Source organism: Parus major, chromosome 10 (genome assembly GCF_001522545.3).
Source record: "Parus major isolate Abel chromosome 10, Parus_major1.1, whole genome shotgun sequence".
Classification (NCBI taxonomy): domain Eukaryota; kingdom Metazoa; phylum Chordata; class Aves; order Passeriformes; family Paridae; genus Parus; species Parus major.
In genome coordinates this window covers 1,936,529-1,962,283 of record NC_031779.1, presented here as the reverse complement: position 1 = coordinate 1,962,283, position 25,755 = coordinate 1,936,529, and the positions used below count along the sequence as shown (strand labels likewise).

The 25,755-nt window shown below is 48.5% G+C and overlaps 1 protein-coding gene across 5 annotated transcripts; it reads right to left on the bottom strand.

Moving 5' to 3' along the window:
• Positions 1 to 183: 183 nt before the first annotated feature.
• On the bottom strand, positions 184 to 25,185 carry PPCDC (phosphopantothenoylcysteine decarboxylase). 5 transcript variants are annotated; one of them, XM_015638473.2, is made up of 7 exons: positions 24,939 to 25,185; positions 23,594 to 23,758; positions 19,600 to 19,695; positions 17,217 to 17,345; positions 15,322 to 15,490; positions 13,723 to 13,826; positions 11,407 to 11,493 (listed from the first exon to the last, which is right to left on the bottom strand). In XM_015638473.2, exons 2-6 carry the CDS (start codon positions 23,714 to 23,716, stop codon positions 13,747 to 13,749), a joined length of 597 nt encoding a protein of 198 aa, XP_015493959.1. In that variant the 5' UTR covers positions 23,717 to 23,758; positions 24,939 to 25,185; the 3' UTR covers positions 11,407 to 11,493; positions 13,723 to 13,746. The 5 variants fall into 5 exon arrangements, with proteins under 5 accessions (XP_015493960.1, XP_015493957.1, XP_018863458.1 ...); XM_015638474.3 differs by lacking the exons at positions 11,407 to 11,493; positions 13,723 to 13,826 and adding an exon at positions 184 to 821; XM_015638471.2 differs by lacking the exon at positions 13,723 to 13,826 and having other exon boundaries at positions 10,871 to 11,493.
• Positions 25,186 to 25,755: the final 570 nt, after the last annotated feature.

Genomic DNA, 25,755 nt, shown 5'->3' with positions numbered 1-25,755 from the left:
ATGATGGATGGATGATGGATGATGGATGGATGATGGATGATGGATGGATGATGGATGGATGATGGATGATGGATGATGGATGATGGATGATGGGTGGATGATGGATGGATGGATGATGGATGGATGATGGATGATGGATGATGGATGGATGGATGATGGATGGATGATGGATGATGGATGGATGATGGATGGATGATGGATGGATGGATGGATGATGGATGGATGATGGATGGATGTTTAGAGGAGCAGGGAGCAAGCCCTGAAGATCTCCTTTCTACTCCCCAAGGCATGATTCACAGCCCACATGCTGCTCCTCCAAGGAAGCAGAGGGAACACCACAATCTTCCTGTTATGGGAAAACCCCAATTACAACATGTAAACCAAGAAGCTGAGGTTGGGGTGCTGCACCCCTGGGACCTGGGAGCCTCCATCCCCACCTCCAGGCTGAGGGATGCTCATCTAACCCAGTTCCTTTGAGCCAGGACTGGTGGGAGGGATGGAGCATGCCCTGCTCACATCCAGGGCATTGGAAAATCCCCTTGGCTGGGACAGAAGCAGCACATGGACATCACATACCTCAGGCTGCTGAGCCTGGCCTCTCCCCTCCTCTGCAGTGGCACCTTCAGCCTTCCTCTTTTTCTCCTGAAACTACTGATTTGGCCTGTATTTGTGAGCTGTTTTAGGGAATTTCACTCTTCCAGCCAGGAAGGGGAAGCCCAAGTGTTTTGGTGCCCATCAAAAGAAAACTTCTGCTTGGCAAACATAGCAAAGCCATTCATCACCTTCAGACATGTCTCATCCCACGCAGCAATTTTCAGTGCCTGGAAAGGAAAAGAAAATAATAAATGATGAGGGTCTTGGCTGTGCCTTCTGCAGCATCACTGGATGGGGCTGCAGGACCTTCTCCAGCCTGGTGTGGGACAGGACATCCCCCAGCTGACAGCTTGGATGTACAAGCTGTCCTTTTCCATGCCTCTGTTACTGGGACACCGACACTGGGGCTGACCCCAGTTCCCTCAGTAGGGCTTTTATTGTGGAAACCCTCAGGAAAGAGGGCTGAGCGTGAGGTGGTGCTGGGACAAAGCACGCTGCCATTTCAGGGATGGCTTTACCACGCCAGGCAGGGGAGAGGAGAAATGGCTCCTCAGGGCTCAGGGCTGAAATGACTCCCTGCCTTGTTCTTCCCCATCCCAACCCCACGTCCTCATCATCTTGCAGCTCATGGAAACCTGTTAGAAGGAGGTTTACTCCTGGCTGACCCTCCCTCAGGGATATCTGATGCTGTCTGATCCACAGCAGCTGGATCAGCCCTTCCCACAGGGAATCACAGCTTGGCCCCAGTTCAGCATCTGCCCTTGGGCTGGGGACTCCCCAGCCCCAGTTGGCAGCTGGCCTTGATGCTACCAAAATTCCTGGGGACTTCCCAGGGCTCCCCAGCCTTTGGAAGGGCTCACATTGCATCAGCCAGGCCCAGAGGAGATGCTCAGTGACACCCAGGGATCTCCTCCTTCTCCTGGCTTTCAAAGCTTTTCCTGCTTTGCATGTTCTCCAGAAGGACGCCGGATCTCCCTGGGGCACTCTTGGTGCCACTTAGATGGGGACCTACTTGGATCAGACACTAAGAAAACACAAATCCACGAGGTTTTTGTCCTCAGGCAGGTAATTAGTGGCCTGGGCCTTGCCTACGCCAAGCCACTGGCTCTGCAAGACATGGCAGGTCCTGGGTTTTCCAGACTTTTCATCAGCTGACCAGTGGCAAACATAAATCCCAGCCCAGGAGAATCCTGGGTGAGCCTTCACTGTTCTCCACAGTCCCAAAACCCAGAACTTTCCTATCAAAGCTCAGCAGCAGCAACAGAACTAGGCTCAGTGCAGGATCCTATCTGCTCTCCAGAAGGTGATTCCCAGCTCACAATTCCAGCTTGGGCCTTCTTGCCCCAGCAGGACCTTTCAGCCCCAAGCAATGATGAATTTTTGGAGAAGGCTTACCCAGCGTGGCCCATCATCACATCCTGACACATTTTTTCCCCAACACCCTGCAGCAAGAGGGAAAAATTCCCCATAGTCTTTGGTCCTCCCATCCCACCAGCTCAGGTCAGCACTAATTTATGGGGAATAAAACAGAGAGTACAATAGAACTGATAAAGGAGCCTAGTATCTTAGGCCTAATCAAACAGAAACCATGGGAGAGACACAGATGGGAGAGACTCCCTACTCTCTGGGGTAGAAGTGACCAACAGGTATGTTGTAAAACCTTGTAATGATTTCCAGGTAACTGATGTCATGAAGAATGTGTAACCAAAGGGAAATTGTTACCAAAATCAGAACCTTATATAAGTGCCATACAAGTAAAACCCTACACAAACGCCTTGTACACTCAATAAAATTGGCTTCTGATCTCAACTCAGATGTCCCCATCTCTCAGATGCCAATACCAGCTTGGAGGCTTCCTGGCTTCCTGACCTCCTTGGTGCTCCAAACACCTCGTGGGGCTCAGTGGATACCCTGGAGCTGGGTTGCTGTGTCCTGCTGGATTTGACTCCGAGGGATTTGGGAGGGATTGGGGAGGCAGCACAGGGTGCTCTCACAGCCTTAAAGCTTGGAGACACCATCATGGCCTGGGATAGTTGTAAGTCGGTGCCTTCCCAAAAATCCCCATCATATCCCCACAAAAACATGTGGGCAGCACATGGGGAAGTCCTTCTCCATGACAGCAGTTAAAAAGTCCAGGAGGAAAAAGAAATTCCAGAGGATAAATCAATAAGCTTTTCCCAAACATGGTTTTAATTATCAGTGTTGATGCAGACTTCAAAGGGAGGAAGGAGAGAAGAAGAGGTGAGTAAGGAGAAGGAGGAGGAGCAGAGGCCCTGATTTATCTCTTAGCAATGTGTATTCCTCTGCATCCAGCAAAGACTGAGAAAGGGATTGATTTTGAAAAAAACAAACAAAAAAGCCCCGCAGACATTAACACATTTGCAACCCAAAAACCCATGGGAAAAAAAAAGTCCCAAATCCTCACATTCCTGCACTGATGCCCATCAGCTCTTCCAAAACACACGTGCTGACATCAGTTCCAGGAGAGCCCCGGAGCTGGGAGGTATTTTGGGGCCAACCCGGCTGTTTTGGAAACACCTGCCTCATTTCAAGGGCGCTGCCAGCTCATCTTGGGCATGATCCCCCCACCGTTATCTTCGGTTTCCCCATCGCCCCCAGGCTGCTCCTCCCAAGGTCACCCCACTGATCCATCTGGGTGGCTGCTCCTTATCGACACAGCCAGGAGCACAGCTTCCCCTCTCCCCTCCAGGGATGGATGCCAGGCTGAGATAAGGATCCGCTGGCTCCAGGGAGGGAGAAAAGAGGTTCCTCCATCCAAGCACGAGGTGGAGGGGACAATCTGCTATCAGGACACCCGCTGGGCCAAAGAGCCCCAGGGCACCTCCCGCCCATTGTCTGGGCACGCCTGGAAAGGGGAAATTAACATAAGCCGAGATAAAAAACAAGAGAAAATTAGCATAAAATGCATATACAAACAAGAGAGGAGGTTAAGAGAGAAGCTGTTGCACTTCTCCAGGTGTTTCTAAAACTTGTCTCCAGAGCCATGGTAGGAGAAAGCTGATTTTCCTCCAAAATTTTGTGCAGGCTGAGGCTAGCAGAGAACCAAGTCCAGGGGAGAAACCAAACCGTGGCGTTTTGCATCTCATCCGCTGCTGGGCCTGGCAGGATGCTCGGGAGAGCCTCAAATCCTGGCCCAGAGGGGTCCATCCCCACCATCTCCTGGTTTCCACAAGGGAAGAGGAGACGCTGGCGCTGTGGAAGCTCAGCTGGAACATCCCACCGGCACACCTGGGAGCCATGGGAAGGCCAAGGCTCCGGAGGGATGGGACGGGGTCATGAGGAGGAGCCGGATCCGAAGGACAGCCCCATGCCCGGCACTGGCCGGGTTGGGACGCGACCTGCCGGGATTTTCAGCAGCTGAGTGAGCCAGCAAAGCAAACACGAGCAAAGAGCTCCCGAGTCAAGTAAACAAACAACCAATTAAGAGATGAAATAAATCTCCCAGGTACACAACCTTCCTATTTAAATGCTCTAGGCCTGGAAATGTTCCAGTGCATCTGACCCAGCTTCGCCTGTGATCTCCCTGCCGAATTCCCGTGGGGAGCTGGGTTTCAGGGAGTGACTTTTCTTCTGCCTTTCCCTTTACCTAATTATATTATCCTTTCTTTCCCGTGTTGGTTTAATTCAGAGGGAAAGTCCCCAGATGTTTCCTTCTGCATCCCCTCCTTGGCACAGAAGTGGATCTGCCTCCCTGCCCATCCCTGGAGCGGACTGACTGCACTGACCTGTTAATTAGGGAATTTAAGGCCAGAATAGAGGAAACAGGGGCAAATTGACCCAGCAGCATTAAAGGAGCAAAGGGAAGAGAAAAAACCAGGCTTTAAAAGGAAGGCAGACTCTGGGAGAATTCTGGGGGAGAGTGAGGATGCTTCTTCCACAGCAGAACAAGGCACAAAGGCTTAAGTGAGTTAAATCCAGTGTGTTTGTGAGAGTGGTGTTGCCCTGAAAACTAAAGCCTTCGGATAATGTTTTCATAGTTTTAGTTACTTTCCCATGAAAGTTCTATAAATACAAGTTGTTTATCACATTCCTTCTAAGAAATGTCTTTTGGTGGATGTTTTGCATGACCAGTGTGCTTGGGAAGGTGGTAACTTAATTATCCAACCCCTGGTCATTGTCGAGAATCTATAAATATTGGAGTCAGAGAATAAAGGTCGGTTCCTTCCTGTTCTAACGCTGAAAGGTGTTTGTGTGAATCATTTTGTGTCCTTTAACGACAGAGTGGTGTTAATTCTACTGGGGTTTCTGTCCCTTACATCTCAGGGGATCCTCAGCCAGCTCCCTCCTTTGAGCATCCAACATGGCAAGAGCTGCCAGGCGCCCTGCCCGCTCCTGGGCTTCCCTGTGCAGCCACTGCTGACTCAGGACAGCGAGGGACTCACCCCGCTGGCTTCAGCACAGCTTCTAATCCCAGGCTTAACTTTAATCCCAGGTTTGGGGTCCCACAGAGGACAGCAGTCACACAGCCCAGCCGAGGTCACCGCCGAGTTACACTGACTCTTTCCAGGGATGGGACACTGTTTTAATTACTGCTGTTAAATTGCATAAATCCACACATGTGCAGAATTTTGTTACTCAAAACCAAAAGTGGAGGCTGCAGGGATAAGGACATGTTTAGAGGAGGCATCACTAAGTATTTTTGGAGAAAGAAAAGCTTTGCTTGACACCAGACTAGGAGCTTTTTCAGCCATTGTTGATGGTGTTTCATGTTAAAAAGGCTTTTACTGAAGTGCTTGATGTACCCAAATACCCTACTCTGCCCCACCACCAGATGCCCAATCCTGCAGAAAATATTTGGAGACAGGAACCATATATTTGTGAGTCTGCTTAAAAGACTAAAATACCTCCTTATTTGGAGACCAAATGTGCAGATACAGACCATGTGCCATGGGATGGAAAGGGGATGGAAAAGGATGATGCAGCTTGGATATAGCTGTATCCCTGGCAGGGAACAGTTCCCTGCTCAGCAGACCAGGAATGCTGTGTGACCCCCCCCAGACCCCACCATGCAGGGATGCTCAGCAGTCCCCAAACTCCAAACTCTGATGGCACATGTGGCACCTACCTCCCGTGACACCAACCCCACCCACCCCAGAGTGGAATTTATGAGCAAAGACAGGAACAGGGTTAAAAATAGCCCAAAGCCATGAAAACCTGCTCAGACAGGGAAGTGAGAGCCCCACAGATAGTGCTCCCACTCTTTCACATTTGAGCTTTCAGTAATCACAGCTGCTTTCACTTCCCCTTTGCCCTCCGCCTGTTCCTCCGCTACTGGGTTTTGGTTCCTCTGCGCTCCCCCATCACCTTCCCCCTTCAGAGGCCAAGCCTTCAAAGCACTTCAGCTTTTATTTCCCTGGGGTGCTGCCAGTTCCCATGTCGCAGCTCTGGCACAACAGTGCCCTCCGAGGAGCTGGGGATGAGACGGGGATGTGAGGTGATGTCCCTTCCCTGCAGCGATCCAGCTTGGATGGCTGCCCCGGGAGAGAATGGACGGTGGGTCAGGGGATGGAGAGAAAGGTGAGGAGTAAGCAGCAGAGCAGCTGGAGCTCTCTTTCTCCATGGCTTGTCCCAGGTATTTGACTTCCAACAAAGCCCCAGCAGACTCAACAACGGAATGCTGATTGTTTTAAAGAGCCGGCACAGAGAGGCGGTGCTGGAGGGACGCGCTGGGCTTTGTTCTGCTTTGGCAGCGGGAGTGCCGGTGCGTGCAAGCGCTGACGGAGGGTCAATATTGACTCTCTGCTGAAGCAACTGGCAGGGCTCACGGGCTGCAGGCATTTGGGTGCTCCAGATACACCCTGCCCGCACCCCAGCAGCGTTTTCCCGGCAGCAAGAGCGATTTCCTATCGATGAAAAATGCTGCTGTAAATAATATCCACCCAGAGCATCTCAGAGCAGACTCACCCCGAGGGTATGCAGGATGCAGACTCCCTGGGGATGCTGTAAGAAGAGGAGCTCCCCGCCCTCAGGAAGGATATTCTGGATGGAAACAAGGGGCAGAGGTCTGCCTTGTGCCTTGGCACGTCCCAGAGCTGGAATTCTTTCTGATAATGGCCGTGTTCTCTCATCATAGCCAAATTCTGCTGCCTTTATAAAGGGGATATGTTTGCCGGGATGGCGAAACATGATGTGTTTGCACAGGGGGCAGCAGGAACCAGGTCAGGGCTTTCCCTGCCACCCTCATTCCCACTGCTGAAGGAAATCTCGGCACAACATTGGCTTCCCAAGCCTTGTGCCCAGCAGGTGCCGCCCAGCAGAGCAGGGGGATGAAGGGACAATGCTTCCCTCACCTGGCACTCACACAGGAGCTCCTTTGGCATGCTCTGGCACGGCTCCCAGACCCCACGCCGGTTCCTGATCCTCGGGGAAGCAGAGCAGAGGTCTGGAGGGAGCACAGCCAGCTCTGTGCAAACACAACAGCTCAGGGCATCAACTATCCCCAGTTAGGAAGTTTGGCTGACCCGTGTCCATGGAGTTTATCTGGATCCATCCCATGGCCTCAGAGCTGCAGTGTATTTGGGGGACAAGAGCTCCTGAAGCAGGGGTGGGAGGCTTTCAGCTATTTTTTCAGGCTCATGTTCTCATGTTGTCCCTTTTTATGCCTGATTCCCTCTCCCAGGGCTTTTGCCAGCCGCAGGCTGGGCTCCCTACCAGCCACATTCCTTCAGGTTGACGTGGCTTTTCTTTCCTCCCTCATCGTTATCACACTGGAGTTCATGAATCATATTTCTCCAAAACTATAAACTGCCCAAGCACCCTGTGCAAACCAAGCAAGACAGCAGAGCCAGGCCAGGGGGCTCAGGCTGCTTTTGGGGGTACTGCTCTCCTGGGGAAAAGCTCTTCCAGCCATCCAAGGAGCCATGGAGGAATAAATCTCTTTTATAAAGCTTTTATCGCTGTGCTGGCCCTCCCCCAGCTTGTTTTGGCGCTGCCTGTCCTGGCACGCTTGCCCAGCCCTGAAAGAAGGATGTGGGGGGATTTCCTGGATATTTCTGTGGGACCAGAGGGACAAAGGGTCGCTGGGGTCCTCTCCTCCCACAGCTGGAAGTAGCCAACCATGACTTGCCAGGGGTTGAATGCCATGGAACGGGGGATTGGAAATACACCAGGCACTCCTCGATTTCAGACTGAGGGGGTCTTTGCAATCACACTTGCTGGAGCCTGATCTTAAGTTTCTATGCAGAACTAATTTCCCTTTAGGATCCCAGGAGCCTGTGGTCAAGAGTATATTCATTTTATCTTTACTGTGATGACTAAAGTGACCTTTATTCCTCATCTCTCTGGACAGCACAAAGGCTTTTTATTCATTCCATCCCCTTTATCCTGTTTTCCCTGGAAAGTCAGAAAAGTGAGGTACAACACCAAAGCCAGCATTCCCAGAGAAAAAATCCCCATCTCCATCTAAAGGACAACATGAGATCCTATGAATAAAACCCCAGACAGGGTGAGACCTAGCAGGGAACTGCCCCATCGGATTATTTCAGTCCTCTGTGCATCTCTGAGCATCCCTGCTCCAGGGAATTCAAGCTCTAATTATGCTCAATTATTCCTGGAAACAATTTTTCAAGCACCTACCGAGGCAGATGGCCAGGGAAAGAACCCTGCACCTGCAAGTTTTAATTGGGAGATTGCCCCACCAAAGCCAAGCTATCAGCATTGCTGGTGCCAAGGAGTCTGTGCCAAACCCTGCTGCGTCTTTTGGCACCGGCCTTATCACCAGTCATGGTTGTGCTGCTGCTTCCCAGCATCTCCCAGGTCAGGAGGGCTGGCCAGACAAAAAAATTAGGCACATGGAAAGCAAAACATGAGGGCAGAGGCTGGAATTACCACTATCCCTTTGGATCATCTCCCTTTTCCACTGTCACTGCAATCTTACAGGACGAAGATTTGTGTCTCATGGCGTTCTTTTGAACCCTGCCAGAGCAAGGAAAGGAAAAAACCTACCACCATCCCCTGTGTCAGCCTGTGGCAACCCCTGGCCTCCCTCAGTGCCTGGCTGGGCTGTGGTTGGGGATAAGCCCACTTCCTGCCACCTCACATGCTTTGGGGATCCGGAGTGGGCAGCACCCCCACACCCAGGGAGGGGCTGGTGCCAAATCCGCAGCCCTGGGGTGCAAAGCAGGTGCACCAGGCACAGCACCGAGGCACCGCTGCCCAAAGTCTAAATATAGGGAGGTTTTGACACTTTTTTCAGATGTTTCTTTTCCTGCTGCAGACTCCCAAGATGGAGGAGTGGGATGATGCATGTGAGACAATGCAATTCCCAGCCCAAGTCAAGCTGGGGAGCTAACTCCTGATCAAAGCCAGACCAAAACAGCACCACGGCATCTCCATCCTCCAGTGCTCCCCAAATCCAAGCAGCAAAGGGATCCCATTGGGATGGGGGAAGCAGCCAGAGCCAGGGATGCTGAGAGGCATGTCCAAGCCCAGGAAAGGAGCTGGGCTGTTGCCTTCACTCAGCTTTTGTCCCGGCTTTATCGCTCCCAAGCCATGCTGAAAGAAACAGTTTTAAGTGGGATGAATGAAATTGCAACGCAGCAGGATTCATGGGAGTGCTGCCTCGGTCATCTGGGAGTTTAATGGGAAAGTGAAACAAAAAATCAGCATGTGGCTCAAAAAGAAGAGCTGAAGGAAAAGAAAAAGCTCATGGGAAGTGTTTCAGGCCTGCCCTGTGAACCGGGGTTGCACACAGAGCTGTGAGGGATGGAGGTGGAAGCCTGAATGCCCCGAGGGATCCATCCTTCAACACCTCTTGCTGACCTCACTGGCTAAGAAGAGCCTGGCAGTGTCTATTCCCCAAGCCAGAACAGAGCCCTGGTTTGGAATCAGGTCCATCATCACCTTCAAGCCTCATCCTAGAAAAACACTGTCCCAAAGTCACCTCCTCAAGCACACAGGGCTTCCCCCAGTTCTATTCCTGCTCCTTTTCCGCAGGGAGCAGCTCAAGCCCGTGGGCTGCCACACCTCCCCTGTGCCAGGCTGGAAGCTGCTTCCCAGAAGAAAGTAACTTTTTCTTCTCTTTGCCCTGAAGGAAAGGTGATTTGGGCAGGGGTTTATCCCAGCCTGGAATGCTATCACAACCTGCTTCCAATGAAAATATCCCAGTGCACAGAGGATCGCTTGTCAATATTTCTGGAGCAGCTCAAGGTGGCAAAGCAGGCTTGGGAGAGAGCAAGGCTCTTATCAGGGCTGTGGTGTTTTGTCCTGGGATAGAGGAATCTCTGTTGGATTTTCTGTGCTGCCAAGTCAAGGAGCAGGAGGAAGGATAAACAACTCCAGGCACAGGAGATAGTCACGACAGAGCCCCAAGGACAAGTGGCAGTTGTAGCAGCCAAAACACACATTTCTGAGCAGCAGAAACACCATTCACCATAAAAACTCATGGAAGCCAGAAACATCTCTGCTACTGTCAGTGAGCTTAAGGGAAGGTTCTCTGAGAGGTTGAGAGCTAAGAACAGGAGCAAATGATGCAGGTCACTCCATAAATCCTGGCAAAATGCAGAAGTCACAGCCACAACACCACTACAGGCCTCTGTGTGAGCCACAAGCTCTGCTCACACCAGGATCCTTCTCAGAAATTGTGATTCCCTGGATCTCCATCAGTGGAAGAGCCAAAACAGGGAAAGTTCAGAGGTTTTATTTGTGTGGGATGGCTAAGTCAAGCAAACCTAACCTAGTGACCTCTTCCCTTGTGCACAGCAGGCTGGAGGTTTCCCCCACAGACAGGGTGCACATGCTGTACCCAAGGCCTCAAATTTGTTTGGGTTTAGTCAAAAATGAACTCCATAGGTAAATGAACATGCTAGAGCAGCATGTTCCACAGCTCCCAATCCCTCCAGGAGCAAGATCATGTTCCCAAGGAAAGGCTGGACTGGGGGAGCCCTGCCTGGTCTGGCCCACAAGGGCACAGGATTTCCCAATTTATTCATGCCAGGCAATTAACTTTCAAGCTGAAAAGGTCATCAGAGATGAAGTTTGACTTCATTCCCATGGGAAACACCCACCCTTGGCTTTCCATGAGGGCCTGGCCTGCTTGTTTCCTGACTCTGGCACCCACATGGGCAGGAAGCACTTTGGAATGAGGCTGCTACCTGCATCCCTCTCCAGACAACAGCTACAAAAGGGCAAAAGGACTCCTTTCAGTCATTTTGACTCTGTATCTGATAAAAAAAACCCAAAAACATAAGCAGACACAACAACTTAGAAAAGATATTGGCTCAGAACCCCTCCCAAAGCAGTTACAAGAGGCAACTCATCAGGGACAGGATTAAAACCTCCTTTTTTTTATTAAGTTGCCAGAGGGAAAATGCTTTTTAGATAGTGACTCCTGCTGGGAACATGCAGCCAGCACAGCTATGGACCAGACTTTGGACAGCAGGAATTGTCTTGCTAGACACTTGCTAAAAGGGGCTGGAATTACCCTGCACCAGAATTTGCAGGGCCTTTTCCTCTCTAGAACCACTGGAGCTCCAACAGCTTCTGCAGCCTGCCCAGGACAGAGCAGGTGCAAAGCACTGGGGGCTGAGCAGCCTCGGGAAGGGATCATTACACCCAAGATACCACAGGGTTTTCCACACTAAAGCAGCACATTCTTGGCTCTGTTTTTTGGAAGTCTGTGGTGAGGTACCACATTTCAGTTTGGAACCAGCTGGAAGACAACCGTTGGCTCCTTCTGTTGAAGAGCAGCTAAAGGTATGCATTCATGGGTACCAGGGCAGCTAAGCCCAGCTTCCTGCTGGCTTTATCTCCAAACCATCACAAGGCACAAAACCACCATTTACATGCCAAAACATCAGCTCTGCCTTGGCACATCCCATTCTTCGAGAATCCTTTTAACTCTTTCCACGATGGTCCACACTTCTGCCATGGCACCTCGGCCTGCAGGGCAAGAGCAAAACCACATTGTGAAATCCAGGGTGTGGGCAACCTAAAAAAACTGTGTGTGGAGCAAAATTCCCCATCTCACCTCCTTTCTCCTGGGTATATATAAATCTAAAATTGTGTTTTCCACTATCTTTGTGTGAGATGTTACATAGTGATTTCTGTCATTATGGAAACACACCATGGAATCAGTATAAATAATATTGATCTTAAAGTAAAGCATGGACAAGAGACAAAGAAAAATATAACGATTTCATTATTTTTGTTTAAATCCCTTTGCTGTAAATTGCTAGCTTTTGCTGTTATGTATTTTTGCCATTATGTAATTGCTTAACAAATAATTATGAATTGTATCCACTCTTTATGCATAAAGAAAACATCGGGCTTGTGTGAACATGTAAAAACTTGTTACTGCTGTTACCTGCTTGCTAAGAGTGTAACCTGGCCACATGTTGGAGCTTTGTCCAGACCCTGTGGGGGTTTGCAGCCACTGCTGCTGGGGAGATAGCCAACATGTTTGGGCTTGCCTGGACTTGTACCCCAGCACAGAATGCACAGCCCAACAAGAAACTGCCTATAAAAGAGGCAGGGACCACAGGTAAGGCGGATGTGTTGGTGGAGCGTCCCCAGTGCTGCTTGCTCGTCCCTTATCAACAAATTCATAAATTGCCTTATTGATTGAACAGCCCAAATTCAACATTTGTGAAATGGTCTCTGCCTATACAAAAGGCTTGATAAATCCATACCATTCCCATGACTCTGCCTGAGAGAAAAGACCTCCATTAGAGAAAGCTGTTGTGGATTCCCACCAGCCTGAATCTTGGGAGCGACTCCTGGAGAAGGCTGAGTGTTGGACAGAATAAAATGGAAAGGCTTTTCCTTTGGGCCTGGTTATCTGCAAGATGAACATCTAATCTATGCTGTGCTGCTGCTTCTCTATTGTGAAAAATGAGGTTCACATATTTTTCATATAAAATTTAAAAAGCTTAATAGAAAGACAATTAGGAGATAGAAATAAAGTAAAATATACAAATAGGGCTGTGTGCCTCAGCGTTCAGCCGAGGGCACACCTTACTAACAAAGGATTGTCCCTTAAAAACAGAACCCTACTACATATTCATAAATTTCCATACTAATTCAAACATTCCTCCTAAGTTTTAGATGTTCTTTTGTTTAGTTTTAAATCGTCCCCTCCCCAGTAAATCAATCTTGGCTCCACTGAGGAGTTTCACATTCCCTGATAACAGAAATGCAATAAATTCCTCCCCCAGAGCTCTGGTCACTGCTGTCTTCATCTGGATAAGATAATCTAAGAATGCAGGGGAGTCTCTAACTATCTTTGTCAGTCTTTGGGTTATGCAAACAAAAATAGTTTTTGTTTTAACACTATGCCATAGCTCAACATATATATGTATTATACCACTATTTCTAATTTTCATCAATAACAGAAATAGAAAACTGTATTAATACAACAAAGTTTTCTAACCTTATTCATATAACATTCTTCTTAATACTTGTGAAAAGCCAATAATATAATATGTATCTATAACACCTTTGAAACAGTTTTTAACTCAGGCTCAGAATATTAAAGACTAAGATGATTAAATCACCTTGTCTAACCTTGTGTGCTGAACTCAGCTCTGGGAACTGAGGCCATTCACTCTTCTAATTTGCCTGGAGCTGAGGAAAGATGCTTCTCCCACAGGTATTTGTCTCTTTCGAAAGACTGAAAAGGAATCTCTCTTGATATTTTGTCCTGCTGCTTAATTGGTCTCATAATTTACTGCTCAGCAAAAGTTAGTTCTGGGAGGTGTCGCTTTCCTCTTTCTCAGACCTATCAATCCCAGGAGGTCTGGAGCATCCTGTGGAAAAGCTGCAGGCAGATTTGGACCCTTCTGCTCTCCTAAGCTCAGGGAGAAGAGCTGCACCTGACGAGAGACACTCCCTCTGCATGGTTTAGCAGAACTACACCCTACCAGAACACTTCCAAGGTCTGACTTCTTCCTCCAGCACCCACTACTCCAACACCTCTGGCAATTCAGTGCCGGATTTTTAGGTTCAGCAAAGCATACTCTTACAGCACAGCTCATGCCTACAGGTGGAAATCTGCCAGTGTGCAAGGCTCTAGATATCCAGCCAAGGATGATGAAGGTATGGAAACTATCTAATCAAGAAGCTCAGTTTGGTGTTCTATCTCTTTTAGCTGGACTTTCTGTCTAAACCCACCTTTTACTATGGGAGAAGAATTCATCAGGTTAAACTTGGGGGCAGTGAGGATCTGATGCATTTTAGGTGAGACCAAACCACATGGAGTGAGGAAGAGAAACCTCCTAGAGCAAAACAAACCACAATGTCAACAGACAAAATTGGTGCAAACTGAATCTCTCCTGCACCAGACATGAGCTTTGCTACGTGCTGCTTGTGTGGAAACCAGGGAAAGCCCTGCGTGGATGGAAACCACAAAACCAAAATGAGTGAGGAAGAGGCTGTGGGGTGAAAGGCCTGAGAAAAGGGGAAGAAGGGGTGAAAAAAAGTCAGTTGTGGAGACTAGTTTGGGTCTTCAGAGAGATGGAATGCATTAGTGCCCTCCCATAACCTCCCTACAAGCTGCCATGAAAAGTCCTGGTGTTTGCCATCAGGAAGATCTTGCTGGGAATTGACTCATGAGCACAAGTGAAGTCCAATCAAATGTGGCTGCTCCTGCCATCCCTGCACCCCTTTCCTCCAAGCTCCTTCAGGAATTTGCTCTCACAGCTGAGACAGTTGAGCTGGATATGAAGAAATTTGATGCAATCATATCTAAAATCCCAGCAGAAGGCTAATACCCAGGATATTTCAACTGGTGTCTGAGTTCCTTGACTACACTAACCTAATTGTAAATATTTCTTGGTTTTCAGTTCTGAAAGTACAAATCTCTAGAGGCATTGCACCTAGGATTCCAAAATCAATCTAGGCCTAGAATTTAACCACAAGGGACATTTTAACAGCCTGTCTCTGTCACAAACTGTTTATTGGACTGACAGGATGGTTATAATCCTGCTGGAGCTGGGACTGCTACACATAACTAGGTGCATAATACTCTGTAGGTAATAGCTGCTGTGGCTGGAACTGGGGGATGTTTTACAGAGATTTGCCCAATAAAATGGTAATAAAAAAAGCAAACCCATTCATCCAAATGGTTTGTATCAAAACCTTCCCAAAAGTCAAAATACCTCAATTTAAAGCAGCTACTAAAACTCAAATGAGACCATTATTTCTTAGCACTGCAAGCTAAATTTATTGAATCTGAACTTCCTCCACACCCCTCTTTCACTTCACAGAACTCCGGTGTCAAAACCCCACACCAGAACTTGTTTGGGAAGCTAAAAAGTAACCCAGGCAACAACAACCACAAATGTTAAATGTGTGTCCAGCTACATCCCCAGCTGCATCTGCAAAGGGGTTTTCTCACTGTCTGCTCTCAGGGATGAGATTTAATCCCAATGATGGGAGCTGAGGAACTGAGGCACAATGAAAACAGCCCTCAGTCCAAGCAGAGAGCAAAGTCAGGACACCCAAATCCCAGGCTGATAACTCTCACCACAAGAACCTTCCTTCTCTTTGATCTCCTCTCTTCCTAAATGGGCATTTCTGTTCAATATCAGGCTCAGCTGAATGCTCTTAAGGCTACTTAAAAATTAATGATGAGGGATAACACAGGGCAAAGCTCCAACTTGTTTGTACAAGCCATGGCAGTTCAACATCTCTGTGGCCACACAGCAAAAGGCAGCACATCCCTCCAGGATGAGGGAGGGAAAGGGGCAGGAGCCATGGGAAAGGACTGACCTTCATCTCCACACACCAGTTTCTTCACCACACAGGGGATCTCCGTGTAACCGAAGCCCTTCAGCTGCTCCACCTGCCGAGCTGTGATGGGATGTTCCCACATGGCCGTATTCATGGCTGGGCAGAAGAGCAGGGGTTTGCTCAGGTCCCACGCGCGGATGACACAAGTCTGCAGGAGAAGCCAAGAGAGGGCTTGGATTTCCTCTCCCCTTCCCATCCCTTTGCTGCACCTTTGCAGCCTGGCTGTTGTTCTCAGTGCTGCTGGACTAACCCATGGGCTGAGACTAATTTGTAGCACATTCCAGCCAAGTTCATCTCTGACAGGCAGGAAAGAAGAGGGAGGCTACCCAGAGGATAAATCCCACCCTGCTACAGCCAGCAGCTCTGGAACAGGAGGTGTACAGACTATGTGAGAGATAGAGAAGCTGAGAGGTGGCCACAGATCTTATCAGCTCCAGAGAAACCCCCAGGGCAACACTTCAGATAAGCCAGCTGCAAAGCTGAACACTGAAAGTTGGCAGTGAGTCTTTCTGACATGATATGCCAGCTGGATCCATAACTCCCCACAAGGGAAGCAGTGCTGCTTCCAGGATACAACAAAGGAGAACACGAGTGCATCTGAGCTCCTGCAGGAGATGCTGGCAGGTTACAAAGCATCTGGCAGCTCCTGTGTGCTACAGGCAATCAAATTTGACTCCTCAGCACTTACAGGATCACTTCATCGCCTTGGAAAGATAAATGCTGGTTGTCAGTGCAATGTCCATCAGATTCCCCAGGCCTTGCAGCATTTCAAACAAAGGAGTTCCCAAGGGAGCAGCTCAGATCACAGAGTCCTTACAGGAACCCTGCCCATCATTTTTTATACCCTGTGACTTGAACCCCTCCCAGCACAAGGAAATCTGACGGAATCTGTTCTCAACTGCCAACCAGCACCTCCAGCACTCACTTTCCTTTCCTGGAGCTGCCTCTTCCCTTCACAAGTCTCTCGAAGACTGGCAGGAGAGTGTGAAGCCACACACCCCTGACATTCTTCCTGGGCTATTCCCTCTGCTAAACCACCATCCACAAGGGACCCAGAAGGACAAGACATTGCTTGTCCTTCCCTTCTTTCTGGCTTCTCTCAGATCCCCAGTGACCTTTTCTGGGTGGATTTTGTTCATTTGTATGTTCATATACATACATATATTTCTTACCCAAAAGGCTGTAGGTCACACAGATCTGCAGCTTCCTGAGATGATCTGTGTGGTTAATGCCTGGCCACAAAATATTCAGCCCCATTGAAGGTCCCCAGCACCCAACAACGAAGCACACTCCCTTTAAATACACTTTCTGATTAGGCTGAAGAGCCTCAAGAGCACTTTAAATACTAAAAAACAAGCCTGAACAAGCAAAAGCCTCTGTAGCTGAGAGAGGGAGGTAAGTGGGCATGAGCATGTTTGAAAGTCTGTGCTATGTTAGGTGAGGGAGGTGGTGAAGCAGCAGGAAGTAAACAGTTTTATCTGATCTCACAGGTGTCTTTCCAGATTGCATGGAAAAAACGTAGAGGAACTCAAAAGTGAGTGAGCATGTGTTTGTGTGTACAAGTGACAGAGAAGAGAGGATGGAGGCAGAAGGAAATGCCACCCTCCAGAAAAAGCAGGGAAGACACAAAACAGGGACCAGAAAATAACATGAGAGACTGACAGAGCCGAGGAGTGGGAAGGGATTAGGTCAGGGAAGGAAAGAGAAGGAGTAGGGGAACCATGCTGGGGAAGAGAGAGACAAGCAGATGAAGCGGGAACAGAATGTGCAAATCTCACTGTTGGTGATGCTGCAGAAGCACCAAGATTCCATGGGGGCAAGGCCAGGCAGTCCTCAGGGGTGGCAGCAGTGGCAGGCAGAGCCTGGGTACTCACCAGCAGGTTGTCACAGATGCCATTGGCGACCTTTGCCAGCGTGTTGGCGTCCAGAGGTGCCACCACCATGAGGTCAGCCCAGCGCCGGAGCTCAATGTGCAGGACGGGGTCTGAGCGGCCCTTCCACAGCTGTGGGGGAGACCAGGTGGGGAGCACCAAATCTTCACACACCTTATCAATCCTACCTCAGGAAACACAACTCCTTATGGAATTCCTGTGGAATTATGCTTATGGAATTTAAGGGATGGTAGCATCCTTTCCCCACAAGACAATCCACACATCTGATAATCACAGATTTCAATTCATAGCCAAGAGCTGTCCCCACTCACACCGTCCCTTTGGAACGATTCCCAAGAGTTCCATCCTTCAGCCAGCTGAGCCAGGCAGGCCCAAACCAGGGGTACATTTCCTGGGGAGCTCTTGTGATTTATAAGCTTCACATTGAAGTGAAGCTGCCCACTGGCTTCTCATGAGGTACAGACCCCTAAGTGAACAAATCACTTTTAATTAGGATGCACAACCCTACTTACTCTCACAGCAGCAAAGGTAACCCTCCTAAGTACTGCAGAGAACAGTGTCCTGTTGGCTTTCTCTGTGATGGATAAGGATTATCCAGTTTGGCACTTCCCTCCTCTCTTGGCTCTTTGAATCACTGAATGGTCTGAGTTGGGAGGGACCTTAAAGCTCACCTTGTCCCATGGGCAGGGACACCTTCCACTTGACCAAGTTGCTCCAAGGCCCATCCAACCCATGAACACTTCCAGGGATGGGGCAGCCACAGCTTCTCCTTGACACACTCACTCTTGAGTGCATATTTCTGTTTTTACTAAAGCCCCAAATTGCCCAAGAGAACCCTGGTCTTAAGAGCTCAGTTAACCAGGAAAGAGTCCTGAGAAGCAGCAAACAGCATCAGGTGCTTATTCCCCAGAGGACATCCAACCACAGGCCAGCATGGGCTGCGTCAGGGCCACAAACTGCTCCTTCTCTGAGTCATGGGAAGCCACAACAAAAAGGCAGCATCCGAAAAGCTGGGGCTTCCTGAGCACCTTTCCCACCTCCTCCACTCACTTCTATTCTTTCTTGTCATTTTATTACCAGAGTGAAGTATCTCACAAAGAGATGCTGAGCAGGCTGTCACAGTGAGCCCAGAGGAGGCTGTCAAGCTGATCAGAGGGATGGAGCACCTCTCCTACAAGGAAAGGCTGAGAGAACTGGCAGTGTTCAGCCTGGAGAAGAGAAGGTTTTGGGATGACCTAATTGTGCCCTTCCAGTGCCTGAAGGTGCCAGCAAGATGGAGAGAGGCTATTTACAAGGGCCTGGAGCAACAGGACAAGGGGAAATGGCTTCCAGCTGCCAGAGGCCAGGGTTAGATGGGATAATGGAAGAAATTGTTCCCTGTGAGGGTGGTGAGGCCCTGGCACAGGTTGCCCAGGGAAACCATGGCTGCCCCATCCCTGGAAATGCTCCAGGCCAGGTTGGATGGGGCTTGGAACAAACAATAGGGATAGTGGAAGGTGTCCCTATCCATGGCAGGAGGGTGGAAATGGATGATCTTTGAGGTCCCTTCTAACCCAAACCATTCCGTGATTATTTCTCACCACAAGGGCACTGTGCCTTCTCTCCAGTGTGCCAGCAGACCTCAAAGCCTGACCTGCACCTCTTCTATCACCCCACTGAGGGTTCCACAGAAATAGCTGCCTGAGACTGTAGCACCCTGGGATCCAGTAGGTATCCACCAATCCCTGAGACCAGCCAGAAGGTTTCCTGGCCCTTGCCATTGGCATGTTTCTGTCCACTTAAAAGTGATACTCATGTGTGAGCAGGAATAGGGGTAAGGAGAGAGCACCTTGTGCTCAGATCAGCACTGCAAAGCTACAGATAAAATGTATGGAAAAACAAATCTTGATGCTTGCACAATGAATCTCTTCCTACTCAAGGACTCTCAAAGTGTGTCAGTAAAACTGCAGTCAGGAGAAAAAGCCATTTCACAGGGAGCAGAGATGTTCACAGCCCTGACAGCTGAGCTAAGCAGAATGAAGCTGCTGCCCGTGTGACAAGTATGACTCATGACAAGCACCAAACATGCTCACCATGGCTCTGCAGTGGCTGTCTTGACATTTCCTGACACTCCTCTCAGAGCAGCTGGGTGCAGGGTGGAGAGAGACTGCTGTTACCCTCCCTGCCTGCTGCAGGACAAAATCCTGCAATGTGTCAGGGCAGCCTCTCTCTTCTTCCTCACTTACAGCACGTTCCTCAAAAGCCATTTTCCAAAGATATATTACTAGACCAAGGAGTGAGTCTTGGCCCAGGTTTAAAAAATAACTAAGTGTGGTTTCTTGCAAGAAAACTTAGAAGAATGGTTCTGTTTGCAAGAACAACTCACCTGCCACTCCTCTTCATCACCATAGAGGGTAACAGGAATCTCCTGGGCATTGTAGAAATGTTTTGCTCTCTCAGTAGTGACCACCTTCACCTCGAGCTAAGCAGAAAGAAAAATACCACTGGTTAGACTTGAGGACAATTTTGAAGGTTTTGTGGCTTCTCAGAGAGCCTCCCCTATTCACAGCTGAAAGACCAAGCCACCACAGGCATCCACAGGAGCCAGAAAGTCATTTCATGTCTGCCTCAAACACACAGGTCCTCACCTGCCAAGCAAAAAGGAAAACCTCTGTGCAGATGTGTCCACAGCACAGGGTTTCTGTGCAGCACACCAGTGGCTTCCACAAAGAGAGACTGGGTGAGCACATGAGAGTTCCCTCTGAAATCTCAGATAAACCTGCAAAGCCACTGGAACCTTCCTTCATTTATTGGTGTCTACTGGGGAATGCCTATCCCATCCTTCAGATGTTTATCTGAAACACAAAAGGTTTCCACTTTCAGAAATCTTCCCAAGTGGAAAATGGGGCTTTTCCCTGTTTTCTATGTGTCCTGCAGCTCTGATAAGCGTTACCAACAGCTCCTGCCACAGGCAGTGAACCAGAGTTCACAGTGATCAGCCAGTGTCAGCTCTGCATGCTGACTGTCCATGCAGGACATGGAGCTGAATTTCCAGCTGAAATTCCTCCTAAGGATGTTTCTTGGGTCAAGAGGCAGGCCAGCACATGGATGGAGCACTCTGAAGACTGGTGATGAAGAAGACGAACCTCAAGGCTGCTGATTACAGTGAAAAACACCCTTTTTCCATGGTATTTGCCACTGCCTGCTTCTTCCAGCAGCTCCCAAAACCCATTGCATAGTTCTGCTCATCTGACAGTGAGATGGGGAGAAATCAGCCCCACCAGCAGCTCCTTCCTGCTGGAAAACTGTACCTTGAGGTATAAAACTGATTAGATACTTAGTGTATGCACTCTTTCCTACAATCAGCTGCTGGAAACCTCCAAGCTCCCAGCAACAGCAGCACTGATGTGACAGAGCACATGGATCCAGCTCTCAATACCATTTATTTCACTGGGAATGAAGCAGTGCTGGCTCCTTGCATCCTATGAGACTAGAATTAACAGCTGGAAGCAGTGGAAAATCCCAGCCTTGGCTAATTGTGGCCACTGGTAATTTTCCCGTTTTTTTGAAGGAAAAGTGATAGGACAATACAGCTGCCCGACACATTTTTGGTACTGTACATTTGCTTTTTTGCCTCTTCTAAATGTCTGTTTTTCTCAAAGCACCTCTGACTGAAAATCACAGGTGTCTGTAGTGTTTTTGAGTGTGAAGATCACACTCACAGGCACTAGCTAACTATATTATTTCCATGCTAACCTCACCCCACAGGAAGCTGCTCGAGCCAAGCAGTGACACCCACAAAGGTGCTATCGCCACTCTGCTGCGCCATGGGCCTCGGGTGAGGTGTTAACCTCAGTCTGCAGGAAAATTTATTTATTTGGGGGGGTTTAAAGGCCACTGTGCAGTTTGAAGGAGGACAACTGCTCTCTGAAGTGGTACCATTAAAAAAAATATTTATTTTTTTCAAGCATAAACCCAGGACTAGGGAAGAGCTCTGGCTGGTGAACACTGCATCCAGCCATTCCAGGCCAGAACATTCCAGAAGGAATTCCATTCAAGGAGTCTGAGTGCTGGTGGCTGAAATCCCACCACCCCCCAGGAAAGTTGTTCTGTGAGTTAAATATTCTCCCTAATGTAGGTTTCCTGCTGTGGTGGGCTCCTGATTCCCTTGTTCTCAGCAATTCCTTCAAGTCTCTCCAGCTACACTGGGAAGAGGTCAGTGCTCTCAAGATCACTTTAGCCTGTGCAGTTTATTCTTTCTATTTATCTGGCACACCCTCTGTTTGCCTGGGGATATCTTCAACTGCAAAGACAGTCTGGCCATACTCAAACTCCCTCACTGGAGACAGTTTAGATTAGTTAGAGGTCTTTGGCTTAAGCCAAATCTCCAAAACAAATTTTACCACAAAACTGCTCTCCTGTGTTCAGGCAACACTGCTGGTCCCTGATAGAGGATTCTCTTGGCACAGCCCTTTCTGCTCAGAGTAAGGAAGTGCATGTGATTATTTTTTAATGGCTTTCTCAGTTCTGACAGCAAAATCTTTCCAGACAGCCTGAGCACATGAGAATGAGCAGCTCCTCTGTTAAATGGCACTGACAAGCTGAGGCTGCCTGGCAGGTGCACAATGAAGTGGCAGGGTGTGATTTAAACCTGAAGTCCAGGTGACATCCTGGAACTTGAAGAACAAAACATTTTGCTCATGGAAAAGTCTGTCCTTGTCTTTCTTTATCCTAGGATCACAGTCTGGTTTGGATTGGAAAGGAAATTAAAGGTTCCAGTAGCACCCCCTGCCATGGGCAGGGACACCTTCCACTATCCCAGGGTGCTCCAAGCCCTTTCCAACCCAGCCTCAGACACTTCCAGGACAAGACAAGGGCAAGTCAAGCAAAAGGCAGCTTCACATCCACTGGCACCCTGGAGAAGGTGTTAAAGTTTAATGAGCAGCAAAATCACTCTGCCAAGTTGCTCACCGCAGACCATTTCAAGCAAAACATCAATTTAAACTAACCACTCTGGTTGCAAGCCTGTGACCACATCTCCTCTGGTATCAAAGCCTTTCCTCTGCTCCTGCCCTGCCTGCTTGTAAAGTTCTGCTCCAGCAGTAAAGAAATTGATGCAACAGCCTGGTGCAGGACTCAACAAACTCCATGTTACACCAACTCAGCAGGCCTTGAAATCACAGCAGAAATGAGTAAATAACTTGGATTAAGGAGCTTTTATAAACTCCTGGATGGCCCACTTTTGCTTTTTCTGCCCTAAAACCAGTGGCCACAAAGTCTGCACTGGATGTCACAGACCGCTGCAGCTGCACAGAGAGTTTGAGTCCAGCTGTCTGCAGCTTTTGATTATGAAACCAACACTCAGAGAGAAGGGTTTGAGCCACATTCCTACCATGGGTCATTTGCATTCTGCCTGTCACCTGCACAGAAGGGTGTCCCAAGCTCCAGGAGCAAAGGAAAACAGACAATCGACAGCCAAGGTAATTCAAGAGGGAGAGGATTAGAAGATCTCTATCTCTGGTTGGTCACCCCTTTCCTTGATGTCACTTTTCTTTGTCTCTCTTATTTCAGGCTGGGACCTTTGACCTCAATAATCACATCAGGTCAAGTCATTAATTAACTGAGGCCTCACTTTGCCACACATGCCTCACCTCCAGCACCCTTTCCAGCTTGGATATCAACATCAAGCTTCTACTCAATGCACCCACAAGGTACAGCCTCCCAAATCATCCCAAAGGATATTTATCTAATCTAGTCAATAAATCTGCAGATTTCAGTGCACCCCCTTGCCCCTGCCACGTTCTTCTTTCACTGCTCCAAAATATTTCCTCCATTTCTAAAAACTTTAAAGTTTCCTATGTTTAACTTTATCCTACAGCAGAAAAGAGCACATTTCCGTTCCTGATCAGTCACCAGTGGCCTCTGCTGGGCATCTCTGTTACTCCAGACAACAAAGAGTAAAAAAATACTACACAAACACATATAGCAGCTTGTGTTTTCCATTTCTGGTTTCACAAGGTCTATTTTCCGTTTCTGGATCACATTTGGAAAAGCCACATCCCATCCATGGAAAGCTGCAATAGCCTGGAGATTTCAAGTTTCAGAAGCATCACCTCTGCCTGCAACCACATCTGATAACTTGACTGACAAGGACAAACTCCAGAAAAAAAAAAAAAACCAACACCCAAAGCAAAGATATTTTCAAGTATGAAATGATAAGGGAAAAAAAAAATTAAAAACAGGTGGAATCCTCCTCACAGAAATTTTTGAACTAAAGGGCCCCCTAGGAGGAACTTGTCATTTCAGCAGAAGCCATGTGATCTCTCCTCAAAACCAGGGTAACTCCAACTTTACAAAGCTCCACCAACAGCTTCACTCACCCCAGGGATTTTCAGCAATTCTGACACGAGCAGGGGCAGCTTGAGGGCAGCCACACTTCCAGTCACTCCCACCAGCACATGGAATTTCTCCTGTGCCACAGATGAGCTGTTTCCTGCAGACATGCCTGGTTCTGGCAGGGAGATGGGCTCCGTGCTCCAATCCAACTGTGCAAGGCAAGCACAGGAAAACAAAGACACTGGACTAACAGAGCCTCCAAGCACAGCTCCAATCCCAACACATTCCCGAGATCTGACCTGGACTCTGAAGGAGCGAGAGTCATTCAGAAAGAGGGGATGACTCTGGGTCATCCCAAAAGGATTTCAATCACCAGCAGAACTTTAAGGGCAGCTCAATGTTTAATTACATTTTTCTCTCCCATACTGGGAAACAGACTCCTAAAACTTGAGCAGAGAGGCCACAAAAGCATCCCGTAAAGTTCATGCCCCCAGAATTAAGACTCTCACATGTTGAGCACAGCCAAGAATTTAAGACATATAAATAAATCAATTTGGGATAATATTTTACACCAAGTTCTGTAAAGGCAAACAACCCCCTGCTGTGTTGCTTTCCCTTTGCACTCTCTGGTGATTAATAAATGCACAGGGATGTCTTAATAATTAAAAATGTGAGGACTCATTGTATGCACAACCATCTTGTTTCTTACTGTGTTCCTAAATAAGCACTAAAAATTATTCCCTAGCAGCTCTAATTCAGGTCTGAGAGAAGAATTTCACAGGATCACAGCCTAGTTTGGGTTGGAAGGGAAATTAAAGTGACCAAATCCCATCGCCTGCCACGGGCAGGGACACCTTCCACTGAAAGTCCAATTTCAGCTTTGCTGATTAGCAAGGGTAATTAAGAGCTGAGGAAATATAGCAGGACATTGGCTGAGAGATTTTAATGCTACACAATGCTTCACATATTTACCTATATCTACTTAAAATCAGATTGTTATTAATTATTATTAATAATAAAATAATAAAAATTATTATCTACGTAAAGCATCCTTAGGATGTTTCCACAATTAACTCCACCGAAGGATCCACAAATTAAAGCCTGGGTGTTAAAATGTAAATCTTTAAGTAGGAAACTTTCAAAATTCTCATTAAGTAATGATAAAAGAGTTAAAAATTATAACATTATAAAACAATTATTATAATAGTAAAGTAACGATTAATATGGTAACAGAATGGTAAAACGGTGAAAATTTTAAAATGACACAAATTTTAAAAAAGCGGCAAATAAAATTATAAAATAATGCCAGAAGATTATAATAAAAGTGGTATGTATAATAAGATACGTAATATAACGATAAAAAAGTGCTGGGCTGCGCTTTCCTCTTACCCAAACAGCTGTGGGGTAAACAAGCAATTTACAGGCCCTTAAGGGTTAATGAAATGGACTTTTAATGCAGCAGCGATGCTGAAATCGGCCCCAGAAGGCCGCAGAGCAGCACCGAGAAGCCCCGGGGGCTCTCAGAAGGCACCAAACAGCGCTCCTGTACCGTCCGAGGTAGGGCCGGGGGGCGTGAGGGGCCTGAGGGCGGCGGGCTCCGGGCGGGAACGGGGCCGCAGCCCGGCAGCCACGGGGGGTGCCGGGAACTGGTGCACGGACAGCGCTGATTGGTGCGTGCTGCTCCCGCCCACGGCGCTGATTGGTGCGTGCTGCTCCCGCCCACGGCGCTGATTGGTGTGTAGTGCTCCCGCCCACAGCGCTGATTGGTGCGGGCAGCGCGCGCGCCCGCCGGGCCGGAGGAAGCGGTGTCATGGCGACCCCTGAGGGTTCAGTCCTGTGCTGCCAGCCGGGAGGACTTTGTGCCCCTCTGTGCCCCAGTCGTGCCCACGAGAGGGATCTCGCTAAGGGCAAGCGGGTGGCTTCAGGCTGCTCAGGAAGAAGTCTTAACGGGGATTCTGTTTCGTGACAAGGTTTTGGAACGTAACAAAGGCCAGAAAAGCTCGGTGTAGAAGGCGAGTGGGAAACGGGGTCGAAGAGAGGGTCTGAGGGCCCCTCAAGTGACAGGGGTGGTATCTGAGCCTAGGAAAGTGTTAGAGACCAGGAGTGAAACCTTTCCTACAGGATTCAGGGCAGGCACGCAGAGTTAGCAGGGAAAAGTGGCTTAAAGGACAGAATATTCATTGTCTGAGGCAGAGACAGGACTAGG